This window comes from Loxodonta africana, chromosome 12 (genome assembly GCF_030014295.1).
Source record: "Loxodonta africana isolate mLoxAfr1 chromosome 12, mLoxAfr1.hap2, whole genome shotgun sequence".
Classification (NCBI taxonomy): Eukaryota; Metazoa; Chordata; class Mammalia; order Proboscidea; family Elephantidae; genus Loxodonta; species Loxodonta africana.
In genome coordinates, this window is record NC_087353.1 from 87835341 (window position 1) to 87855149 (window position 19809).

General features: G+C 47.2%; 2 protein-coding genes across 10 annotated transcripts in view; one reads left to right on the top strand and one right to left on the bottom strand.

The window, feature by feature from the left end:
- Positions 1-72: 72 nt before the first annotated feature.
- GPC2 (glypican 2) lies at positions 73-3102 on the bottom strand. Its single transcript, XM_023541746.2, has 5 exons — positions 2946-3102; positions 2442-2588; positions 2226-2365; positions 1954-2129; positions 73-954 (listed from the first exon to the last, which is right to left on the bottom strand). The coding sequence occupies exons 1-5, from the start codon at positions 2982-2984 to the stop codon at positions 704-706; spliced, it is 753 nt and encodes a 250-aa protein (XP_023397514.2). The 5' UTR covers positions 2985-3102; the 3' UTR covers positions 73-703.
- A 114-nt stretch (positions 3103-3216) lies between these two features.
- Positions 3217-19809, top strand: part of STAG3 (STAG3 cohesin complex component) — a 36709-nt gene continuing 20116 nt past the window's right edge. For 7 of the 9 annotated variants that reach the window (XR_002784352.2, XR_002784353.2, XM_023541734.2 and 4 more), the window contains exons 1-12: positions 3217-4354; positions 5944-6113; positions 8569-8739; positions 9796-9898; positions 10235-10351; positions 13024-13120; positions 13848-13924; positions 14222-14426; positions 14843-14994; positions 18142-18215; positions 18984-19107; positions 19621-19719. Coding sequence is in view for 7 of the 9 variants with exons in the window: in XM_023541734.2 (XP_023397502.1) it covers positions 4055-4354; positions 5944-6113; positions 8569-8739; positions 9796-9898; positions 10235-10351; positions 13024-13120; positions 13848-13924; positions 14222-14426; positions 14843-14994; positions 18142-18215; positions 18984-19107; positions 19621-19719 (1689 nt within the window). In the remaining 2 variants the exon portion in view is untranslated. The other 2 variants (XM_064295865.1, XM_064295864.1) reach the window with 2 other exon arrangements.

The window sequence follows — 19809 nt, forward strand, 5'->3', positions numbered from 1 at the left end:
GAGACACAGCGTCACAAAGTCAGGGTTCAGGGAGGGCTGCCGGGCTGAAGGCACAGAGAGCCACACACAGGGTCCAATAAATTAACTATTTATTTGCAGAATAAACACTGAGACGTGAGATGGGGACTCTTGGAAAGGAGGTAGATGGCAGAGGTCATGGAATGAGCCTTTTTTTTTTTTTTTTTTTGTATTTTAGTTTAAGAAATTGATACTGGAAAAGTCAACAGAAGCCACATCTATAGATCGTGACATCTTACTCACACACCCCCAGTCTCCTTCCCTGGACCCCATCAGCACCCAGCTCTTATCCATTTGAGACCAGCTACCCCATCCCATTTGAGTTCCACCCCTCCCCACTTCCACTTCAGTCCTTCAAACCCCACCCCCAACCGCAACTCTAAAAATCCTCCCTTTCTCCCTTGTTGGGGCTGACTACCATCCCCAGGCTGAGGGGCATGGAGACCACACCTCCTCTCCTAAATAAATACCCCGTTACCTGTTACCAATCGAAAAAAAAGAAATAAATATTGTGAACACCACTTCCCTATCCACCAATGGGAATTTCCTGGATTTGGGGCCCCAGCCATTCACCAGCAGTCTCCACCCTCTCTGCAGCCCCCTTCGACTCCTCCCCAGACACAGATGAAAGGGGAGGAGGGGAAAGGGCCATGAACCCTTCTGATGCTAGGGCACCCCTCCCCTGTTATCGAGGTCCAAGCACGGCCAGGGCTGAGAGGAAGAGGATGAGGATGGGGTGGGTGTGAAAACCAACAGGCGTCCCCCCACTCCTGCTCCTGCCCTGGTTGTGGCGAGAACCACCACCTCCTCCTTTGCCCCCAGGGCTGTCCCTTCGAGGAGGGCGAGGAGGCCGAGCTGGGGGGGCCACAGCTGCTGTCCCAGCCATCCAGTCATCGGCGTAGTGCTGCCCAGCTCCAGAGCCACTGCCGTCCTCATCTGCAGGAAGGGAAAGGGACAGAAACAGACACAAGCAGCAAAGAAGTAGACAGAGACAGAGGGAGGGAGACACACACAAGCAGGGAGAAAGACAAAGTAAGATAAAGACAGAAAGAGAGAAACACCGCAAAGAGAAACATATATAGACAGAGAGGTGAGGGAGGGAGGAAGACAATTACAGGGAGGAAGACAATTACAGGGAGAAAGGGAGGGCAGGTGAGAGAGAAAGAGAGAGAAATCAGACAGACACAGGAATGAGAGAAAGTGATGAGAGGCAGGAACAGAAACAATGAGACAGACAGAACAAGAGAGACAAACAGATGGGGAGACAGGATAAACAGGAAAAGAGAGAACACACAGAGACAGAAGCAGAGAGCAGACGGGTGTGTGTGGGGGGGGACAAGGACACAGAGACAGAAGGAGGAAGGGAGTAAAAATATGAATATCTGTACCTTGCTTCTCTGGCAGACTCTTCACATACACGCAGACACACACACACACACACAGCTTCCCCACCTCCCTCAGGTTGCCCGCCCTCCCCATTTTCCCACTGCCCTTTTTGCCCATTGTAAGAAGCTTCCCACTGTTCAGTAAGAATGTTTTCGTGTCTTCCCCACTGGGTCGTGAACTCAAGAGTAGAGATCCTCTCATTGGTCGCTTATTCTCCGACCCTTGAGGAGAGAGCTCAATAAAGGCTTGTTAAAGGAATGTGTGAGAGAGTGAATAAATGAATGCTATCTAAAACTCAGTGCCGTCTTCTAGAGGGTCCCTATGAGTCGAAATCGACTCGACAACTGTTTTTCTTGTTTTTTTTTTTTTTGGTTTTACCTAAGAAGAGTCCAGAAAAGCGAGTCTGGGAACTGGGAGCCCGGGGGAGGGACTCAACAGGCTGTGGGCGGCGCTTGGGGTCCGGGGGTTAGCCCAGTCCAACCGGGTTGGGTGGAGCTCAGGACCCCGGGCGGGACGCTGAGAGGCCCTCAGGGTGCCCTGGCGTCTTACCCGCGTCTTGCAGGTCCAGGTCGTGCCCGAGGGCGGCTGCCCTCATCCTGGCTGTGGCTGCCCGGAGCTGCAGCCGCCGTCTGCGTGTCGGGAGGTCGGGGCCCGAGACATCCACCTCCAGCTCTGGGTTGTTGAGCTGCTCGGCCAGGGAGCCCCCGACGATGGGCGGCAGGTACCTGCAAGCAGAGCAGGCCCGAGGGCTCATGCTCGGCCCGCGCGGCCCGCCCTCCCCCGGGGTCTGCCCCGCCGCCCGCCGGCCCGCGGACTCTCACCGGCCTCGCCCCGCTCCGGTCCAGCAGGGCGCCGCCTCCTGCGAGATGTCCGCTGCCATGCGGCGGTCCCCGCACACCGTCAGGGGCAGCCCGGCCCAGAAGCCCCTCACCCGGCCCAGCCGGTCGCGGAGCTCCCACACCTGGGATTGTGAGAGAAGGGCGGGCTGGAGATGAGCGCTGCCGCGGACCGCGCCCCGCCCGCCGGCCCAAACTCACCAGCCGGGGCAGGTTAGTGCCCGCTGCCGTGGTGGGTCGCTCCTCCTCGGCCGCCGATGTCCAGAGCCGGCCCGCCTCTTCCCGGGGAGCCGGGGCTCGGCGGGTGCGGGCCGGCGCCGGGTAGGGGCCCCCGCACCCCTGAAACACCTACGGCACAGGGAAGAGGGAGCGCATCTCATGGCTGGTCTCTGCCCCATCTGTCTCTCTCACTGCACCTGAATCCACCCACAGTCTCCCCCAGACTATCTCCCCTAACACCCACAGCCTCCTCTGGAAGCCCAGGCTCCCCAGATACACTACACTGTCTCCCTGACATCCCACATGGTCCCCCCACCTCCCCAGGCTCTCACCTCCACCCTTCTCTTCCCTGTATCTGGGCTTACACCCCACACTGTCCCTACACTTCCAGGCTCTCATCTCCATCCTCCTCTCCCAGTACCTGGGCTGAAACCCTCTACTGTCATCCCCCCAAGGCTGACACCCCTACCCTTCTCTCCCCTGTACCTGTGCTGACACCCCCACGCTGTTTTCCTGCAGAAACATCAAACCCTCAGAGATCTTCACCCCAATGGACTCAGCTGCCAGCTCAAAGGAAAACGGACCCTGGAGTCTCTCAGCCAGGAGCAGGAGTGCATCTTGAAGGAGGGGAAAAAGGGAAAGAGTAAAATGAGGGGACAGCCACAGATATACACTGAATTAGGCTTTTCCCACAAACCCTCACTCGGGCCTTAGAGGAAGCAGCAAGGTGTTGGGTGGAGAGAAACTGAGATGAGAAGAGTTCCCTTCCTATGCCCCCCCAACCAAAATCTGGCTTTAGACTCACCCCCACCCACTCCCACCCGCTCCCTATGCAGACACTCCTTGCCTTACTCCCTCTCAAGCTTTCCTGATCCCCTCACCCAGATAGCCCCCCCAGTCAGGATCCAGTCCCCCGCCGCTGAGACAGCCACGGGCCACATTGAGGCAGAAGCCCCGGCAGGGTGGAAGAGAGGGGACCCCTCGGCAAAGAGGGCAGCCAGTCAGACGCATGACAGCCCGGCTGCAGCCTTCGGACACCGACACCTGGGGACAGAGAGCATGGTGGAGTCATCCACAAACACCATGGCTGCCTTCAGCCCAGCTTGGCACTGGGCATAGAGGGAAATCAAATATACCGCCCCACCTTGCCCAGGCTCCTGGTCATGTGGAGAACTGGACATGAGCATCTAGGATGAGTGACCCATGTGGTGGTGGGAAAGACCACAAGACCACCATAGCTTTAAGGTGGGGGCCCTAGGGGCCAGTCAGAGACTCCTTCATGGGAGTAGTGGAGCTAGAGAGGCAGTGGGGGGGGGGGTCTGAGAAAAGGTGGAAGGACAAGAGTGAGCCCATCATGGTTAGGGAGGTGGGAGGCAGTGAGGAGGGCTGGCTGGCAGGAGGGGGAAACATATAGGAAGTAACAAGAGAGAAGACTGGGAGGTTAGGGAGAAGACAGGCAGTAGAAAGGAGGGCTTGAAGGCCAAGCAAGGAATCTGGCCTTCAGCAGCAGGGAAAGGGGAGCCACCGAGGGGTCCTGGGGGATACCAGGAGGGTCGATAATCCAAGCTTGGGCACCCCTGGGGGCTGATGGGGATATGAGTCATCAGAGGGCAGAAGGTCAGAAATCATGGATCATGACCCAAGGGACACTTCATTCTGACTCTTCTTCCTTCCTGAATTACCCAGGGACACCAGGGCCTGGAGGCCTCTCCTGCCAGCTGGCATCTGACTTTTCTTCATCTGACTTTTCTGCCTCTCCCTCCCTGGCCCTGTCCATACTCAGGCTCCCTCTAACCTTAAGTGCTGTGCTGACCACATCTCTTCCAGTTGCCAGGCCCTGGATAAGAGCACGGGCAGCCACGAGAGCACGAGTTATCTGGAGAAGGGGAGAGAAGGTGAGAAAAACCACAGAGTCGTCATGGGTCAGTCAAGACTGAAGCCAAGAGACTGCACCAAGGGCATGACAAGAACAGGCTAGGTTTGCAGGGTTATCTGGAGGGAGGGAGTGGTTAGGAATGTTAGGTGGCAGAGGAAGCTAGGTTTGAGAGGCCCACAGGAATTACAGTCTAGAAGGATCAAGGGGAACCAGACTTGGGAAGATGTGGAGAATTATCTCATGCAGCATTTAGAGATAAGAACATGGTGTATCAGAACAAACATTGAACTTGAAGACCTGGCTGAGAGACACAACTCTAGCACCATCTGTGAGACCCTAACCTCTGGGAGCCTCAGTCTTCTCATCTGAAAATTGGGATATCTCTATCTATCTTGCAGAAGTAGGATGACAGTTAAATGCGCTAATACAAATGAAAAATAGTTCGGCTGCTAACCAAAAGGTCAGCAGTTCAGATGCACCAGGTGCTCCTTGGAAACCCTGTGGGGCAGTTCTACTCTGTCCTATAGGGTTGCTATGAGCCAGAATCGACTCAAGGGCAACAAGTTTTTTTTTTTTTTTAATGATGAAAATGCTTCTTAAATAGTAAGTGCCTAATTCATGTTTAGGTAAACCAAAACAAGTCCCAATGTCATCATTAGGGGGGAGTTGGTGTAAAAGTGGTTGAGGGTCAAGGCCTGGTGAGTGGGTCAGTGATTTGTATGAAACTAGGGCACAGGATGGGGGTGGGAGGCACCCAACTGAAGGAGACTAAGATGCACTGGGTCAGCCCAGGGGTGACTGGGGCTCAGGATGAGGGCAGAGGTGGCTGCAATGCAGAATGGGGGGTCACCAGGTCAGGTGTGACTGGGGCACAAAAGGGGGGTCTGAGATCACTAGGTCAGAGGTGGCTGAAGCTCAGGCCTCAGGGCCCCTCACCTGCAGGCGGAGGCGGCGGGGTGAGTCCCCGAAGGGCTGCAGAGAGCCATCAGCAGCGGAGGCGAGGCGGGTGAGGCAGAGCAGGTAGTCAGGGGGGAAGCTGTACTGTGGGTGCAGCAGTGGGAACGCTCTCTCCAGGAGCTGTGCCCAGAAATCAGCCAAGGTGTCATCCAACCCCCCACTTGCCCCCCCATAGTGGCCCCGCAGCCGAGAGAACAAGCCACTGAAAATGGGGGCGTGCTGGGCATACAGGCGGCCGTAGGAGCGGGAGAAGAGCTGGGCCAGGGAGCGCTCAGATGCAGAGAGCAGCTCCCGAAAAAACTCTGTGGCAAATGCAAAGAAGGGATGTGAGGTGGGGGTGAAGCCAGAGAAGGATGGAAAAGTGAAAGGACAGAGACAGGAGGAGGTGGGGTAGGGGAGACAAAAGACAAGTGAATTAGAAACTAAGCAACTCTCAGAGACCTGGCCAGGCTGGGAATAAGGGGACAGGGCCCTGGAGAGAGCCTGGGGTGATGATGGGGAGCTAAGCCAGGGCCAGGGAGGGAAGGGGAGAGGGGCTTAGGGATGGAGTAGGAAGTAGGGACAGGATGCTTGCTGGGGCCATGAGCAGAGAGGTGTGAGGCCGGTTTGAGGATCCCAGGCCCTCACCATCAAATTTTCTGTGCCGGGCAGCCAGCGTGTGAACCAGGAAGGAGCCGCTCTCCTCCACCAAGCCTCGGAAGGTGTCCTCAGTCTCCCTGGTCAGCCTCTGCTCTGTCTCACTGGAACAGCAAGTATACTCCTGGGGACAGATCCGGAGGTGCTCACCTGGACAGAGAGACACACAGGAATGATGGGATGTGGTATCATGAAATTCCTCCTTCTCTCACCTATCTCTGGGGGTTCTCCCTTTCCTTCCACTTGTCTGGTCTCTTTGCCATTGTCTGTCCCATCATCCCCACCTGACCATATCCCCTTCTTATTGTCTCCTCACCCATCCCAAATCCACTCCCATAAGCCATGGGATCATCTGCCCTGAGGAACAGATGAGTCACGGGGGGTCCTCAGGTAACCCTCCCCAACATCCCACACCCTAGGGTTCTAAGAACTCATAAAACAGCTTCTATGGGATGAAGAATGGGGTTTGGACTGATGGAGTTACTTGGTGAGCAAAAAAGTATTATCATGGAAGGGCCTCATGAAGACAGGGAGGGGAACTTATTGGGCTGTGGGGGGGTGCTAATTACTAAAAAGGGGCTCCTGGTGTGGGGGTGGAGTAAGAACTATTGTGTGAATAGTAGGATTACTGTGATCCTGATAATGAAGTTACAAGAAGAAAACTGACGTTACTATGGGATTGAAGATTATTATAACGGTTACTCTGAAAGAGAACAGAGTTATTGTGAGGTGGGGAGAACCAGCCCCTGGCCCCCCCCGCCCCCCCCATTTCTCTACTCTTCTTTCTCCTCACCTGAGATGAGAGCGGGAGGGAGTAAGCTTAAGCTATATCCCCGAGCCCCAAGCACCTGCCGGGTCTCAGCGCAACTCCGGGTGGCCTTTGCCTCACTCCCGGGTCCGAGACCAGAACCGGGACACAGAGGCAGCAGCAGAAGCAGGAGAGGTCGCAGCGCGTACATCGCCGCAGCCGTCCTTGGACGGCAAAGTGGATCCAGAGGAGGAAAAAAGAGACGCCCGAATTCGGGAATACGGCTCTCAGCCGCGGGACCGCTCTGCCGTCCAGAGAAAGAGCGCGACCCTCCAAAAACTGAACACAGAGCACGATAGATGGACCAGGCGGCATCTGCGGAGACAATGGGAGCGGGGAGCCGGACAGGGGGCGGGGCTCGAGATTGGGCCGGGCCAATGATGGCAAAGAGCCGGCTTCAGGGGCGGGGTCAAGGGAGAAATTAAGCCAATATAATGGGGAAGCTCGGCAGGGAGGCGGGACACAGCCAAAGTAACGAGGTAGGCGAGGTAGAGGCGTGGTCTTTCTCAGGGGCGTGGCGATTGTGATCGAAAGGCGGGGCCTGGGTGGAACCCAACCTATGGCAGTAGAGAAACCGGATAGAAGGGTTATTAATATTCCGGTTCCGATGGGGCTGGGGCGGGGTGGAGCAGGGCTAAGGCGCGGCTGCAGGCGCAACCCAACCCACGTGACGGGGAGGCACGCCTGAGAGCTCGTGGCTACACGAGGCTGAGGGACTGGCGTGACTGGAACGTGAGGAGCACGAGCTTCCGGACTCCCAAGCCTCGCGACAGTTACTAGCCTTTGGGGGAGCCGTTGGGTTTGCGTCTGCGCACAGCACGCCTCGTGCCTTCCCGCGTTTTTCTGGAATCTTGGGCTACGGGCAGGGAAGCGGCGGGCGCCGGGGCCGGGGCCGGGGCCGGAGGAGGCGCGACCACAGAGACCTGAGGGACCTGAGGCGGTGACCCTTCCTCAACCTTGCTTAGCCAGAAGTCGATATTCCGGGCTCAGACAGTGAGACTTCTCTTTGACCCAAGATTATCCCCCTACCCCACACTCCCCGGCCCTGGGAATTAGAACCTCCCCTCCACTCCTCAGGGCCCCTTCACAGACACCGTGACTCCAAGCTTTAGTCCCGGAAAGACTGAGACCAATCTTCCAAACCGTCAGGAGGCTCCTCAATCCCGAGGAGTTACCCCAGGGCCACTCGTAGATACCAACTTCCCCAAAAACAGAGGACGCAAGGTTTCCTCTACGCTTTCGGAGTTTCAGGCACTATCCTAATGGCGCCTGCACCATTCTCACATCGTTAGGAGCTTCACATTCCCTTCCCTGTGAATCAGAAATGAAAGTTTGTTTTTTTTGTTTTATCTTTTTACGTGTGAGCTCAATTCCCTTACACCCGGGGGTTTGCCCTTCTGAAGCCTCTGGATAGGGCTCTATTTTAAACTGCTCTGGTGCTTTTCTGGGAAGCTCTGGTGGCGGAGTGGTTAAGAGCTCCGCTGCTAAGCAGAAAGGTCGGCGGTTCGAATCCACTTCATCGCTTCTCGGGAATCCTTTGAGGCGGCTCTAGTTTGTCCTATAGGGTCGCTGAGTCGGAATGGACTGGAGGGCAATGGGTTTGGTTTGGGCAGGCTGCGTTTCTCCGTTCTTGGAGAGCAGCTCCAAACCCGATGGTCAGTTTCTGGGGTGGTTGATACTTTGTTATTACTATTACTTTTAAATACTTTGTTGTTGTTATTGCTCTTACTGCTATCATTATACCAGAACAGAAAACTTTTGGAAAGAGAGAGATTTCTCAGGGCAGGAGATGGCAAAGTGGTGTGGTAAGAGCCCTTTCTTTCTTCCCTCAGCTGGATCACCATGCCTACCCTGCGATCCTCCTCCTCTCGGCGCCATGGCTCCTCCTCCCCAAGCAGCGTGTCCTCTCTGCAGAAAAGTGGACAGAGGGGCTTGTCTTCATCATCTAGTTCCCCTGTCAGTCAGCCTCATGATGAGAGGGACTGGGGCCATATTTCAGAGGGGTGAGTGGAGTTAGTGAGAAATTATTGCAGTTGTGCTGGCTTGAGTCGTTGGCGGCTTTCTCCTCTATCGTTTTACTGCATTGATAGTGATACGTGTTTTACCCTTTGAGAATGTAAAAAATACTATACTGGTTCAAAATAGTGATCCCCTCCAACTTCGTTCAGTATTTTTTGGCTGCTCTGCAAGTTGTAGACATCAAGAATAATACACCCTGTTTTGAATTCGTCACCCAGTTTGTCTAAACCTTTCTCGAGCACATTTATATGCTCAGCATGTACAACCTCTGCTGGAGGGTAGGAGCAGGGGAGTAAAAAAGAGTTCTTTATTTGTTGCCTGACAAATAGTATATGCTCTTTAGTGGGTGCCCTGCAGTTCTCGTACTTGGGGATTTTGTAAACAGGTCCGTGGATCCTTATCCATTACTGTTCGTGGGTTTATGCTGTCAGGGTTCCATTAGTACATCTTCTCTTGTTTTTTCTTTTTTTAGAAAAAAAGTAGTTTCATACAAGATCTCTTTTATCCCCTGGTCATTTTAATTGGCCTCCTCTGAATCCTTTGTTTCAGTGCTACTGTTGGAGACCAGATTATATCAGTGTTATAAACTGTGTTTTAATCAATAAGACATGGTTATGTTCTAAGGGCTGAAATTTAACTCTCAGTATACATTAATCTTTTGCTTATATATGATTAATATTTAGTTTTCCGAGTCATCCTGATTGTTCTGCACACAGAGCAGAGATTCCTATGCCTGCCTAAGTGAATATAATTTGTTTTTCCTATTTAGAAAGAATATTGGGAAAGTGTTACCCTTCACCAACTTCAGTTTTTCATTCTTCACCTCCTTGCTTTATTCAAGGGAAAGTTTTGTTTTAAGACTATTCCTCTGTGTCCTGGTAATAGAAAGCTCATCTTTTCTTGAAGGAAATTTGAAAGTATATTTTTCTCATGGAGAAGTGGTGTAATTAGAAACAAAGAGAGAAATTATAATTCATTGACACTTTTATAAAGAGGAAATATGGGGTGTTGTAGTTAAGGAGAACCATATTCTCTCATAGGAATGGTGGCTCTTCATCACCTGATGAAGGCAGTGACTTTGAAGACAGCTTGAGACGCAGTGTGAAGAAGAGACGAGCAAAACGACCACTTGAAACAACTCCAGTGAGTCAGTCTGTTTTGATTTTGAACCTGGTCTAGAATGTGGTTGATGAAAGGACAAAACTTAAAGGATGTTAAGGAATGGAAGTGGGAAGAAGGCAAATTTTAAAGAGAGAAGGAGAGGGTATTAAGGTATGGAATAGAAGGGGATTAGGGAGCACTTTAAAAGGAGAAAAAGTAATGATAGTTCACAGCAACATAAAAATAATTTATGTTGGAGTCGGTAGCATAAATTCTGCTGTGGAATTGGTAGGTTAAGCCTACTTACGTGATAGTGTTGAGACTGTTAACATCACTTTTATTTATTTTTCATATCCTTTCTCTCTTTGCACTTACTAGGTAGCAAAACAGCCAAAGAAGGGGTCCCAAATGGTACGTGATCGCCGCCAGAAAGAGTCAGAGCCACCAGCCAGTGATCTCTTTGATGCTGTGAAGGCTGCCAAAAGTGACATGCAGGTAAAGCAAAGTGTCTCACCTCAGTTTCTTGATACCATCTCACCCTTTGAAGAGTAGGAAGGTAAGGACAAGTGTCTACAAACTTGATTTGACGTGGGCATCTTAGTGAACGTGACTTGTAGCAGGAAAGAGAGATTGATTAGACCATGGAGAGAATTTCTTACAATGAAATAAGGATAACCTTGAATAAAAGAGAATATTTCGTTTCCTAAGAGTATCACAAAACAGGACAGATTCTGCCTTTGTTGATTGATAGAGGAAGCAAGGAGAGGTGTTGGGCAAGGGAAGAAGCTTGGATATGTGTAGCAGCTTGTGTATAAATCACTCTAGTCACCTATTCTTTTTTCCCATCCTCACATTTTAAAAATGATTTTATTGAAATTCTGTTTCATGGCAAAGTGCCTAAAGCTTATTATCGTAGTTTCAAAAATAAAATCATCACCCAGACCTTTATCCCAGCTAAGGAAATGAAGCATTGATAATGCGCATATTTTAACTCCAATTACCCCTTCCAGTTTACATGCTGTTGCTTAGGTTCTTGTAGAAGATAGAAATCCAAAAGAAAGCATGCAAAGGGGAAAACAGAAACAGAAAAGGCACGATAACGTGAAAGCATGTAAGATGGTAGAAATAAATTCAAGTTAGACGTTACTGCTTTATACAGTCAACATTGTTTAAATTTATCTACAATTTTATGGTTTTCTTTGTTCATCATTCCTTCTTGAATCTTTTTTTTTTTTTTATTGACGAGCTTCTCAGTTTTTGTTTTTATAAAAATGTCTAATTACCCTTGTTCCTGAAAGATTGTATGCTGGATATAAACTTCTAACATGGCATTCTTTTCTCTCAGCACATTAGATTATTCCACTATTGCTGCTGAAAGTCAGCCATTCATTTAATTTAGCAGTGTTCAGTATAGAGCATTTTGTAATGATGAAAATGTTTGTATCAGTGTTGTCCAGTACAGTAGCCGCTAGTCACATGTGGCTATTGAGCCGAAAAATGTGGCTAGTGCAACTGAGGAATTGAATGTTAAATTTTTATTTAGTGTGAATTAATTTAAATTTACATAAGTTTATGTGGCTAGGATTAACTTATTTGACAGTGCAGATCTAATTTGTAAATATTTTAGTTTATGTTAAATGCAGATCCTTTGTAAGTGATTACTTTCCACTTTGGCTGTTTTCTAGACTTTTTTTTATTTTTGTGTTCCGATATTTTATAGGATATTCTGGTATTTCATTTTTTTTTTTTTTTTTGGTCATGCGTGAGTTCCATTGCCATCCTGGCTCTGAGGATTGGTGTCTTTCAACAACAATGGAAAATTCTTTTCAAATATTGCCTGTTCTTCATTCCATTATCTTCTTCTGAAATTCAATTAGGGGGTCAACGAAAAAGAGGAAGACCCTCAACGAGATGGAACTGACACAGTGGCTACAACAATGGGCTCAAACATAGCAATGACTGTGAGGATGACGCAGGACCAGACTGTGTTTCATTGTGCTGTATTGTAGTAGGGTTGCTATGAGTCGGAACTGACTCCACAGTACCTAACAACAACAATGAAACTTCTCACTCTATTCTCTCTCTCTTATTATTTCCATCTGTTTGTTTTTCTGTGCTGAATTTCAGATATTTCTTTAATTCTATCTTCCAGTTCACTCGTCCTCTATTCTGGTGTGCCCAGTCTGCTTTTAATCTATCCACTGAAATTTTAAATTTTGTTTACTATATTTTCCATTTCTACAAATTTTGTTTGGCCCTTTTCAAAATTGATTGTTCTTTGCATCTACTTTCAAGCTTCCCTTTTATTTTTTTACATATATTAAATGTAATTTTATAGTCTGTGATAATTTTGATGTCTACTGTTTTTATGGATATAATTCTGCTGTCTTTTTTTCTGCTCGTTCCTACTGTCAGTGCCTTTTTTTTTTTTTTTTTTAGTGTTTTACTGTGAGCCTCTCATTTTCTTTGGAACTCTATGTGTTGGAATTCTTTGGGATGTGGGTTGAAGGTGGGTCATTAAGAGAGGAACCTGCATTTGCTTCAGCCAGTTGCCTGGGAACACTACAGGACTACTTTCAATTAAAGTCTCTGATTCTTACGGTATAGGTAGTGTACATCTGGACTGCAAACCACCTGAGGGCTGGCTTATTGTGAATTCTCATGGGGGAATTCTTTTTTCTCTCTCTGCCCCACACTAAGGTCATAACAAAGTAGTTTTCTTACTGTCCCTTTTTGCTCTGTAGATTTATTTCTCACTCTTGGCTTTGATGAGGATGTGAGTCTTTGCAGGGTCCAGCTTTATATAAGTGCCTTCTCTTAGACTACTCTTCTTGGGAAGACTCAATCTCCTTTTGGAAAAACCCTGTTATAGGCTCTGTGTCCTATGCCCTGCACCCCGTGCAGTCATCTTGACAGAAAGTCAAGGTCTCCAAGTTTTGATAGAAACCCTCAGGGCAAAAGTTAGCTTGGTGCTAGCTTACTTCCCAGCGTTCCTGTTTTCACTTCATTTTTGGCCTATGTGAAATTTTACCATTCGTTCCAATTCAGTACATTTTAGATGTTTTAAGTGTATTAATCAGTTTAAATGCTTCAGTTGGAAAGATCACACAGGATTTCTAATTCATTATACTTCCAGAAATAGAGATCATCCACATTTTTTTTCCTAGACTTTGGTGGATGAGTGGCTGGATAGCTACAAGCAAGACCAGGATGCAGGATTCCTGGAGCTCATTAACTTTTTCATTCGCTCTTGTGGCTGTAAAGGTGAGGAAATCCCTACCCCTTTCTAGATCCCCAGCCTTTTGCTCCTGTGTTAGGAAACTCTTCTTCTATTTAGATGAGTAGGATTAGGTATTTCCTAAATAAAGGGAGAAGGTAAAGCATAAGATCAATTGCGCTTATTTAACTATGTTTTTATTGGTAAATAAGGGAAGTGATCTAGTAGGGAACAATGCTGGTTTGGAGGCAAGACCCTTTGGGGAAAAATAACTAATCATGCTAATGTGATAGATTTGGTGTTCACGAATTTGAAAACAGACTGTCAGACACTCTTTTAGTTTTCCTGTCTCTAAATGAAGCCTTTTTTTTTTTTTTAATGCTTACTTCTCAGCCACTTCATCCCATGTTTTTCTCTGAAGCTGTGGGGCCCCTAGATCCCCAGAGGCCATGACTCAGTTTATTTGGGCAGATCGTCTTACGCAGGCTGTATTATAAGAACCTAGCATCTGGCCTAGTTTTATTGCTTGTTTGTTTGCTTATTTTTTTAATCATACTTTCCCACTGTTTGATTCCTTTTGAGTTTTCTAGGGGTTGCCTTATAGAGACAGCCTATACACAGTTGGGTGGTGGCAGAATTATGACTAGGACTCAGATCTTCTGATTCTCTAAGCTCTTTTCAATATGTTCCATAGTTCATCTTTAGATGTAGCTGTAAGAGGTCGTGGTGCCCTGTTATTTTCCATGTAATTACATCATCTTCTCCATTTCTCAGGCACTGTGACCCTCGAGATGTTCAAAAAGATGTCCAACTCTGAGATCATCCGGCATCTGACAGAACAGTTTAATGAGGTGGAAAAAGATGGCCAGGATCCTCTTGCCCCTCTCATTTCAAAGCACAAAGCCTGTTACCTCCTTTTTTCTGATTGTGGGGAATAGGGTAGCTTTTTAGAAGGAGTTTTTAATCTTTTGGGGGTAAAAGGGACACAAAGGTATTATCTAAATATGCCTCCAACGGTGGAGAGAATAGCAGGAAATGAGGTGAAATGGAGACATATTTTTACTATATTATTGGGTTTTGATGTTCAAAGTTCCATGGTTTCATGGACCCGGTAATAACTTTCCTGTGCTTTATAAACCCTTCTGTAGGACTCAGGGGACTATCCCTTGACAGCCCCAGGTCCATCCTGGAAGAAGTTCCAGGGCAGCTTCTGTGAGTTTGTGAGGACTTTGGTTTATCAGTGCCAGTATAGCCTCCTTTATGATGGCTTCCCCATGGACAACCTCATCTCCCTGCTCACTGGCCTTTCAGACTCCCAAGTCCGTGCCTTCCGTCACACTAGCACCCTGGCTGGTAAGCACTCATTTTTACTGGGGTTGTTAGGGTTTTCCTCTACTCTCCAGTCCTGCATCTTCCTTCCTACCTACATCTTAGCTGTTCAAGTTCATGCTATTTTTATCTCAAACCTCACTCCAGTTTCCCACTAGTACAGTTGTAAAAAGGGGTGGATCACAGTGAGTTTCCAGCCTTAACGTCTTTCTCATAGCTCCTCATTGGGAATGTGCTGAGGATTAAAAAAAGGCCAAAAGAAAGAAGAAGAAAAAGTTCACCTCAGGACAGTCAGCCTTACAATTTTAGGATTACCTGGCTCTAGATTTTCATTGCCCTTTTTTTTCCTTCTTTTTGAACCCACCCTCCCTCCTCTGAACTAACCCCCCCCAAAAAAACAAAAAGAATTATTTTCTTACCTTGTTTTCTCTAACTCAAAGCCATGAAGCTGATGACCTCCCTAGTAAAGGTTGCCCTCCAACTGAGTCTGCACAAAGACAACAATCAGCGTCAGTATGAGGCTGAACGAAGCAAGGGGCTGGGGCAGAGAGCTCCAGAGCGGCTGGAGAGCCTGCTGGAGAAACGCAAAGAGGTGAGGAAGGTACCCTACACCTTCTGTTCCTCTTTCCCAGCTTCTACCTACTGCTACAGCAGACCACCCTGTCAGTCCCCAGGTGTTTCACTCCATCAGGTACAGGCCCTCAAACAGCCTTTAGGGTGATGAATAATGGAGTCTAGCAATAGTTTAAAAGATCTACCCTGTCAGAGGTCGTCACATGCTCATCTCATTTTTGGGATGTGGGCTCGATAAAACTTTTCTAATTTAGAGTGGATTTAAGAGTTCTCTATAATTCCCTTGTTGTTCAGTTTCTATGTAACATTCATGATCAGATGTGTTTAAGTGCCCCACCTGCAAGTAGTGCAAGGAGTTAAGTTACAACTTTCCTGTCAACTGTATCATCACACGCAGGTCCCCACAGGAATACTGGAGGCTGAACACTGACAAAGGAGGCCAGGTTTTTAAGGAATAAGCTCAGGCCTTTCAGTCACTCCTGGGTTTGAATTCTGTTTCAATTAGCTATTAGCTCCACGGCCTTATGAAACCTCTCTAAGCTTCACTTTCCTTGTCTTTAGAATGGAGATAGTAATGTCCACCATTTTGTAAAGATTAAGTGAGATGATGAGGAAATTGCCTAGCCTGGTGTATCGTAGGTGTTTGCTTTGTTTACATTTTCACTTAAAAGAAGACCACTGGACCACGTACCGTAGCAGAACCTTTTACACTTATTAAACCTTAAAATAGCTCATCTGTCAGGGGCCAATGCCGATTTTTTTTTTCTTGCTTCAGTATCTGAAACTCCTCCACTATGAGGTTAGCAGGACCCGTCATGTCTAACTATGCCAGTTGGGTATTTCCCTGGCCCTCAAAAAAGTCCCTTCCATGCCGGATCATCAGAGAAATAAACTTTTTACTTCCTCATTCTCTTTTGAAAACCCTGGTGGCAGAGTAGTTAAGAGTTACGGCTGCTAACCAAAAGGTCGGCAGTTCAAATCCACTAGGCGCTCCTTGGAAACCCTATAGGGCAGTTCTGCTCTGTCCTGAAGGGTCACTATGAGTTGGAATCGACTTGACGGCAATGAGTTTGGTTGGGTTTTTATTCTCTTTTGCCATTTTTCACTGACAGATAATCTTAAAACCTTGTATACAGCAAATCTATCTTGGATTTTAAAAATATGTACACTACTGTGACTCTTTCCTGGGAGGGTGAGGGACTTCTCTAGGCTCTTGCTTCACCAGTTGTCTCTCATCCTTTTTGTGTATAATTTTTCTTTCCACAGTTTTCTTATCCCTGGTTATGTAGGCCCTTGAATCTTGTTTCTGCTCTTCTGTAAGCTACTTTATTGCTACCCTTCCTTTTAGGGTAGTATTCCCTTACTTTCTTACTGTCCAAATCACTGAATCCTTTTTTGCTACCTAGCTTGTCTCCATTTTTCATCTGAAACTTTTCTCTCTAAATCAGTGACTTCCTAATCTCTATGGCAAATGGCAAATAGCCTTTTCTTAATTTCTCTTTTCCAGATCTCTATAGATTTTGGTACTGATAACTTACCTTCCCTCTTTTCCTCCCTCCCTCCCTCCCTCATTCTCTCCTTCCTTTCTTTCTTTCTTTTTCTTTAAATTTTAAAAATTTCAAATGTTCAGAAAAGTAGAGACACTGGTATAATGAACACAATATACAAATCATCTAGATTTGGCAATCAATTTCTCACCATATATATTTCATCTCTTTTTTTGCAGTTTTGGAATATGTTATGGACGTATTGATATTTCACCCCTAACGCCTTCAGTACGTTCTCTAGAAAATGACATATTTCTACTTAAGAGCATTTCACGTCTAACAAAATTAATAACGATTCCTAATGTTTTCTAATCCCAATTCGTATTTAAACTTCCCCATTTGTCCCCAAAATGTATTTTACATCTGGTTAATTTAAACTAGGATCTAATTAAGAACTGTAGATTGCATTTGGTTGTTGTGTTTCATAAGTCTCTTATAATCTTTTACAGCACCTCTCCCGCTCATACACACACACAAACACGTTTTCTCCGAGCACTTTGATTTATTGAAGAGATGGAGTCAATTGTCTTAATGAATGTTGCCTTTCTTTTTATAGTTCTGCTTCCCTGACATCTATTATTCACATAACCCAGGATTTCTCAACAGTGGCACCCCTGGCATTGGGGAACTGTCCTGTGCATTGTAGGATGTTCAGCAGCATCTCTGGTGTTTACCCACTAGGTGTGACAACCAAAACTGGCTTCAGACATTGCCAAATGTCCTCTGGGAGGCAAAATCATCTCTAGTTGAGAACTTGCTAAACTAATTTCTCCCTTCTGTGTCTTTTTTGCCAGTTCCACTTTTGTCAAAGGAACGGCATTTGTTAAAAATTTATTTTCCCCTCAAGTAGACACATGAGACTATGTGGGCAGCTTCTGTCTGGAGGCAAGATGAGAGGGCAGAGGGGGACAGGAGCTGGTTGAATGGACACGGGGAATACAGGGTGGAGGAAAGGAGTGTGCTGTCTCATTAGGGGGAGGGCAGTTAGGAGTACATAGCAAGGTGTATATAAGTTTTTGTATGAGAGACTGACTTGATTTGTTACCTTTCACTGGAAGCACAATAAATAAATAAATATATATTTTTTAAAAAAAGAAAAGGAAGAGGAGAAGGCAGCGTGACTGAGGTAGTGATTAGAGTAATGCACCCACAAGCCAAGGAATGCTGGCAGCCACTAGAATTTGGAAGAGGCAAGGAACAGATTTTCCCCTAAAGTCTCCAGAGGGAGTGTGGTTATGCTAACACCTTCATTTCAGCCTAGTGAAGCTGATTTCGGATCTCTGGTCTTCAGAACTTTCTGTTGTTTTAAAGCAAAAAAAAAAAAAAAAAAATTTGTTTTCCCAGTTATTGAGGTTTCTAAATAACCGAAGATAGCTGTAATAATCGCACATGGAAAGTGTAATTATTTTACCAGACACAGAGAAGCCTCTGAGGTCTTAGTTGATTATTCAGCTTCTTCCAGAATTAGAAGGTGTAAAAGGAAACACAGGATACCAGCAGTTCAAACTGCATCCGGTGCTGAATAGGACCTGGGTGGAAGTTGTATTTTCCTATATCTTTGTGGCCTTATGCCATTGGGGTACCAGCGCATTTGACCTGTTTTTCTCCTTGTCCTCCAGCTCCAAGAGCATCAAGAGGAGATTGAGGGAATGATGAATGCCCTCTTCAGGGGTGTCTTTGTACATCGGTACAGGTGAGTTAATTGACTCCTGTCAATGGCAGCTACTGGTCCTTGGTTATGGAGTCTGTCAGAAGTGACAAGGCCCCCTCTTAACCCTGAGTTATGTGATTAGTCCCAGACCCCATGCACCTGGAGCAAAAACTAGCAACACATTTTCAGATTAGTAAGGTTTAGGGTATCCCCATCCACAAAGGCTCTTTGAAGGTCTTAAGGAAAGAAAGTAAGGATAAGGCATTGCTGAGGGTTCTCCTGCTCCAAGCCTGCCCAGACCTGCTCTCCGCCCCCTCCCCAATCTTTCTGGGATTGGAGACTTGGTAGGACAAGAGCAGCTTTTCTGAGGGGTACATGCAGCTTGGCAAGCTTTTTCTAGCCCCTGCTGCTGTTGCTTGTGCTGAGGGCAAGGGAGTTTTATACTGTTTGAAGAACTGGTTGAATTAAGTTAATAAAGAGTGCATGTAGTTGTTTCTTACATTTGCCCAGATTTCACCCTGACTTCACAGAACCATTCAGCTGGTGTACCTTTTTATGAAGTGAAATTAAAACACACATAGTCAGTCTAGACAACAGTTACATGAGCTTTCAAAATGAGTTTTTAAAAGGGGAGAGGAGGATGAAGTTGTACAGAGCTGGTTCAAGAAAACTTTCAATGTTTACTGGGAGGAAGAAATGAACGGCATGGTACATGGTATTTAGTCAAGAAAATAGATTCTTCTGTGACAGGGAAGTATCTGGCAGGAGGGAAATGAGTTTGGTGATACGGGCTGATCTATCTGTGTCTAGGGATGTGCTTCCTGAGATCCGGGCTATCTGCATCGAGGAGATTGGGTCTTGGATGCAAAGCTACAGTACCTCTTTCCTCACTGACAGCTATTTAAAATACATTGGCTGGACCCTACATGATAAGGTGGGAATTGTCTTGTCTCCCTTCCCCCTATTTCCCTCATCTTCTTCCTGCCCTAGGATGGTTGCTCCAGCTTTTCCTGGTCCTGCCACTTACGTATTTTACCTAACAGGGCGTAGGCAGTGATCACCCGTCACGTCACTGAATCTCTAAAACTTCCCCCAGTACTGGGGAGGAGTAGAATAAGGTAGACAGGAGAAGGACACATCCAGGAGATAAAATACCTCACAACCTACGGTAGAGAAGAGAAAGACTGTCCCTATGAAAAAGCAAGAAAATTATTGATGGATTGGTAATAGAAGTGCTAGGGTCGTAGCTAAACGATCCACTTCAGCATGATTGCTAAATTCTGCTGTGATCCTTTTTTTTTTTTTTTAAGTAGGAAGACTTGTTCGTTATCTCAGTACAGAGAACTTGGAGGCCCAGAATGAGTAAGAGGAGAGTATGGAGGCCCAGTGGGGGTGAGGAGAGGAGTAGTCAGTCACATTTCTGTTCTGTTTTTTTCGCCCCCAATAGCATCGAGAAGTCCGTTTAAAGTGCGTGAAGGCTCTGAAAGGCCTGTACAGCAACCGGGACCTGACTGCACGCCTGGAGCTCTTCACCAGCCGCTTCAAGGTGAAATTGGGACAGTCCTCCTTTGCTTGTCTCTTTCTGTGGTTCCCTTTTCTGTACCTCGTTAACTTCCCATTTCTACTTCTATATCTG

Coding starts and splice junctions, on each gene's coding strand:
- GPC2 (XM_023541746.2), bottom strand. CDS start 2,984: ATGTTTCTGCAGGAAAACAGCGTGGGGGTGTCAGCACAG. Junction 2,589..2,945: donor GCGTGGGGGTGTCAGCACAG/GTACAGGGGAGA, acceptor CCTGTGCCGTAG/GTGTTTCAGGGGTGCGGGGG. Junction 2,130..2,225: donor ACCGGAGCGGGGCGAGGCCG/GTGAGAGTCCGC, acceptor CTCTGCTTGCAG/GTACCTGCCGCCCATCGTCG.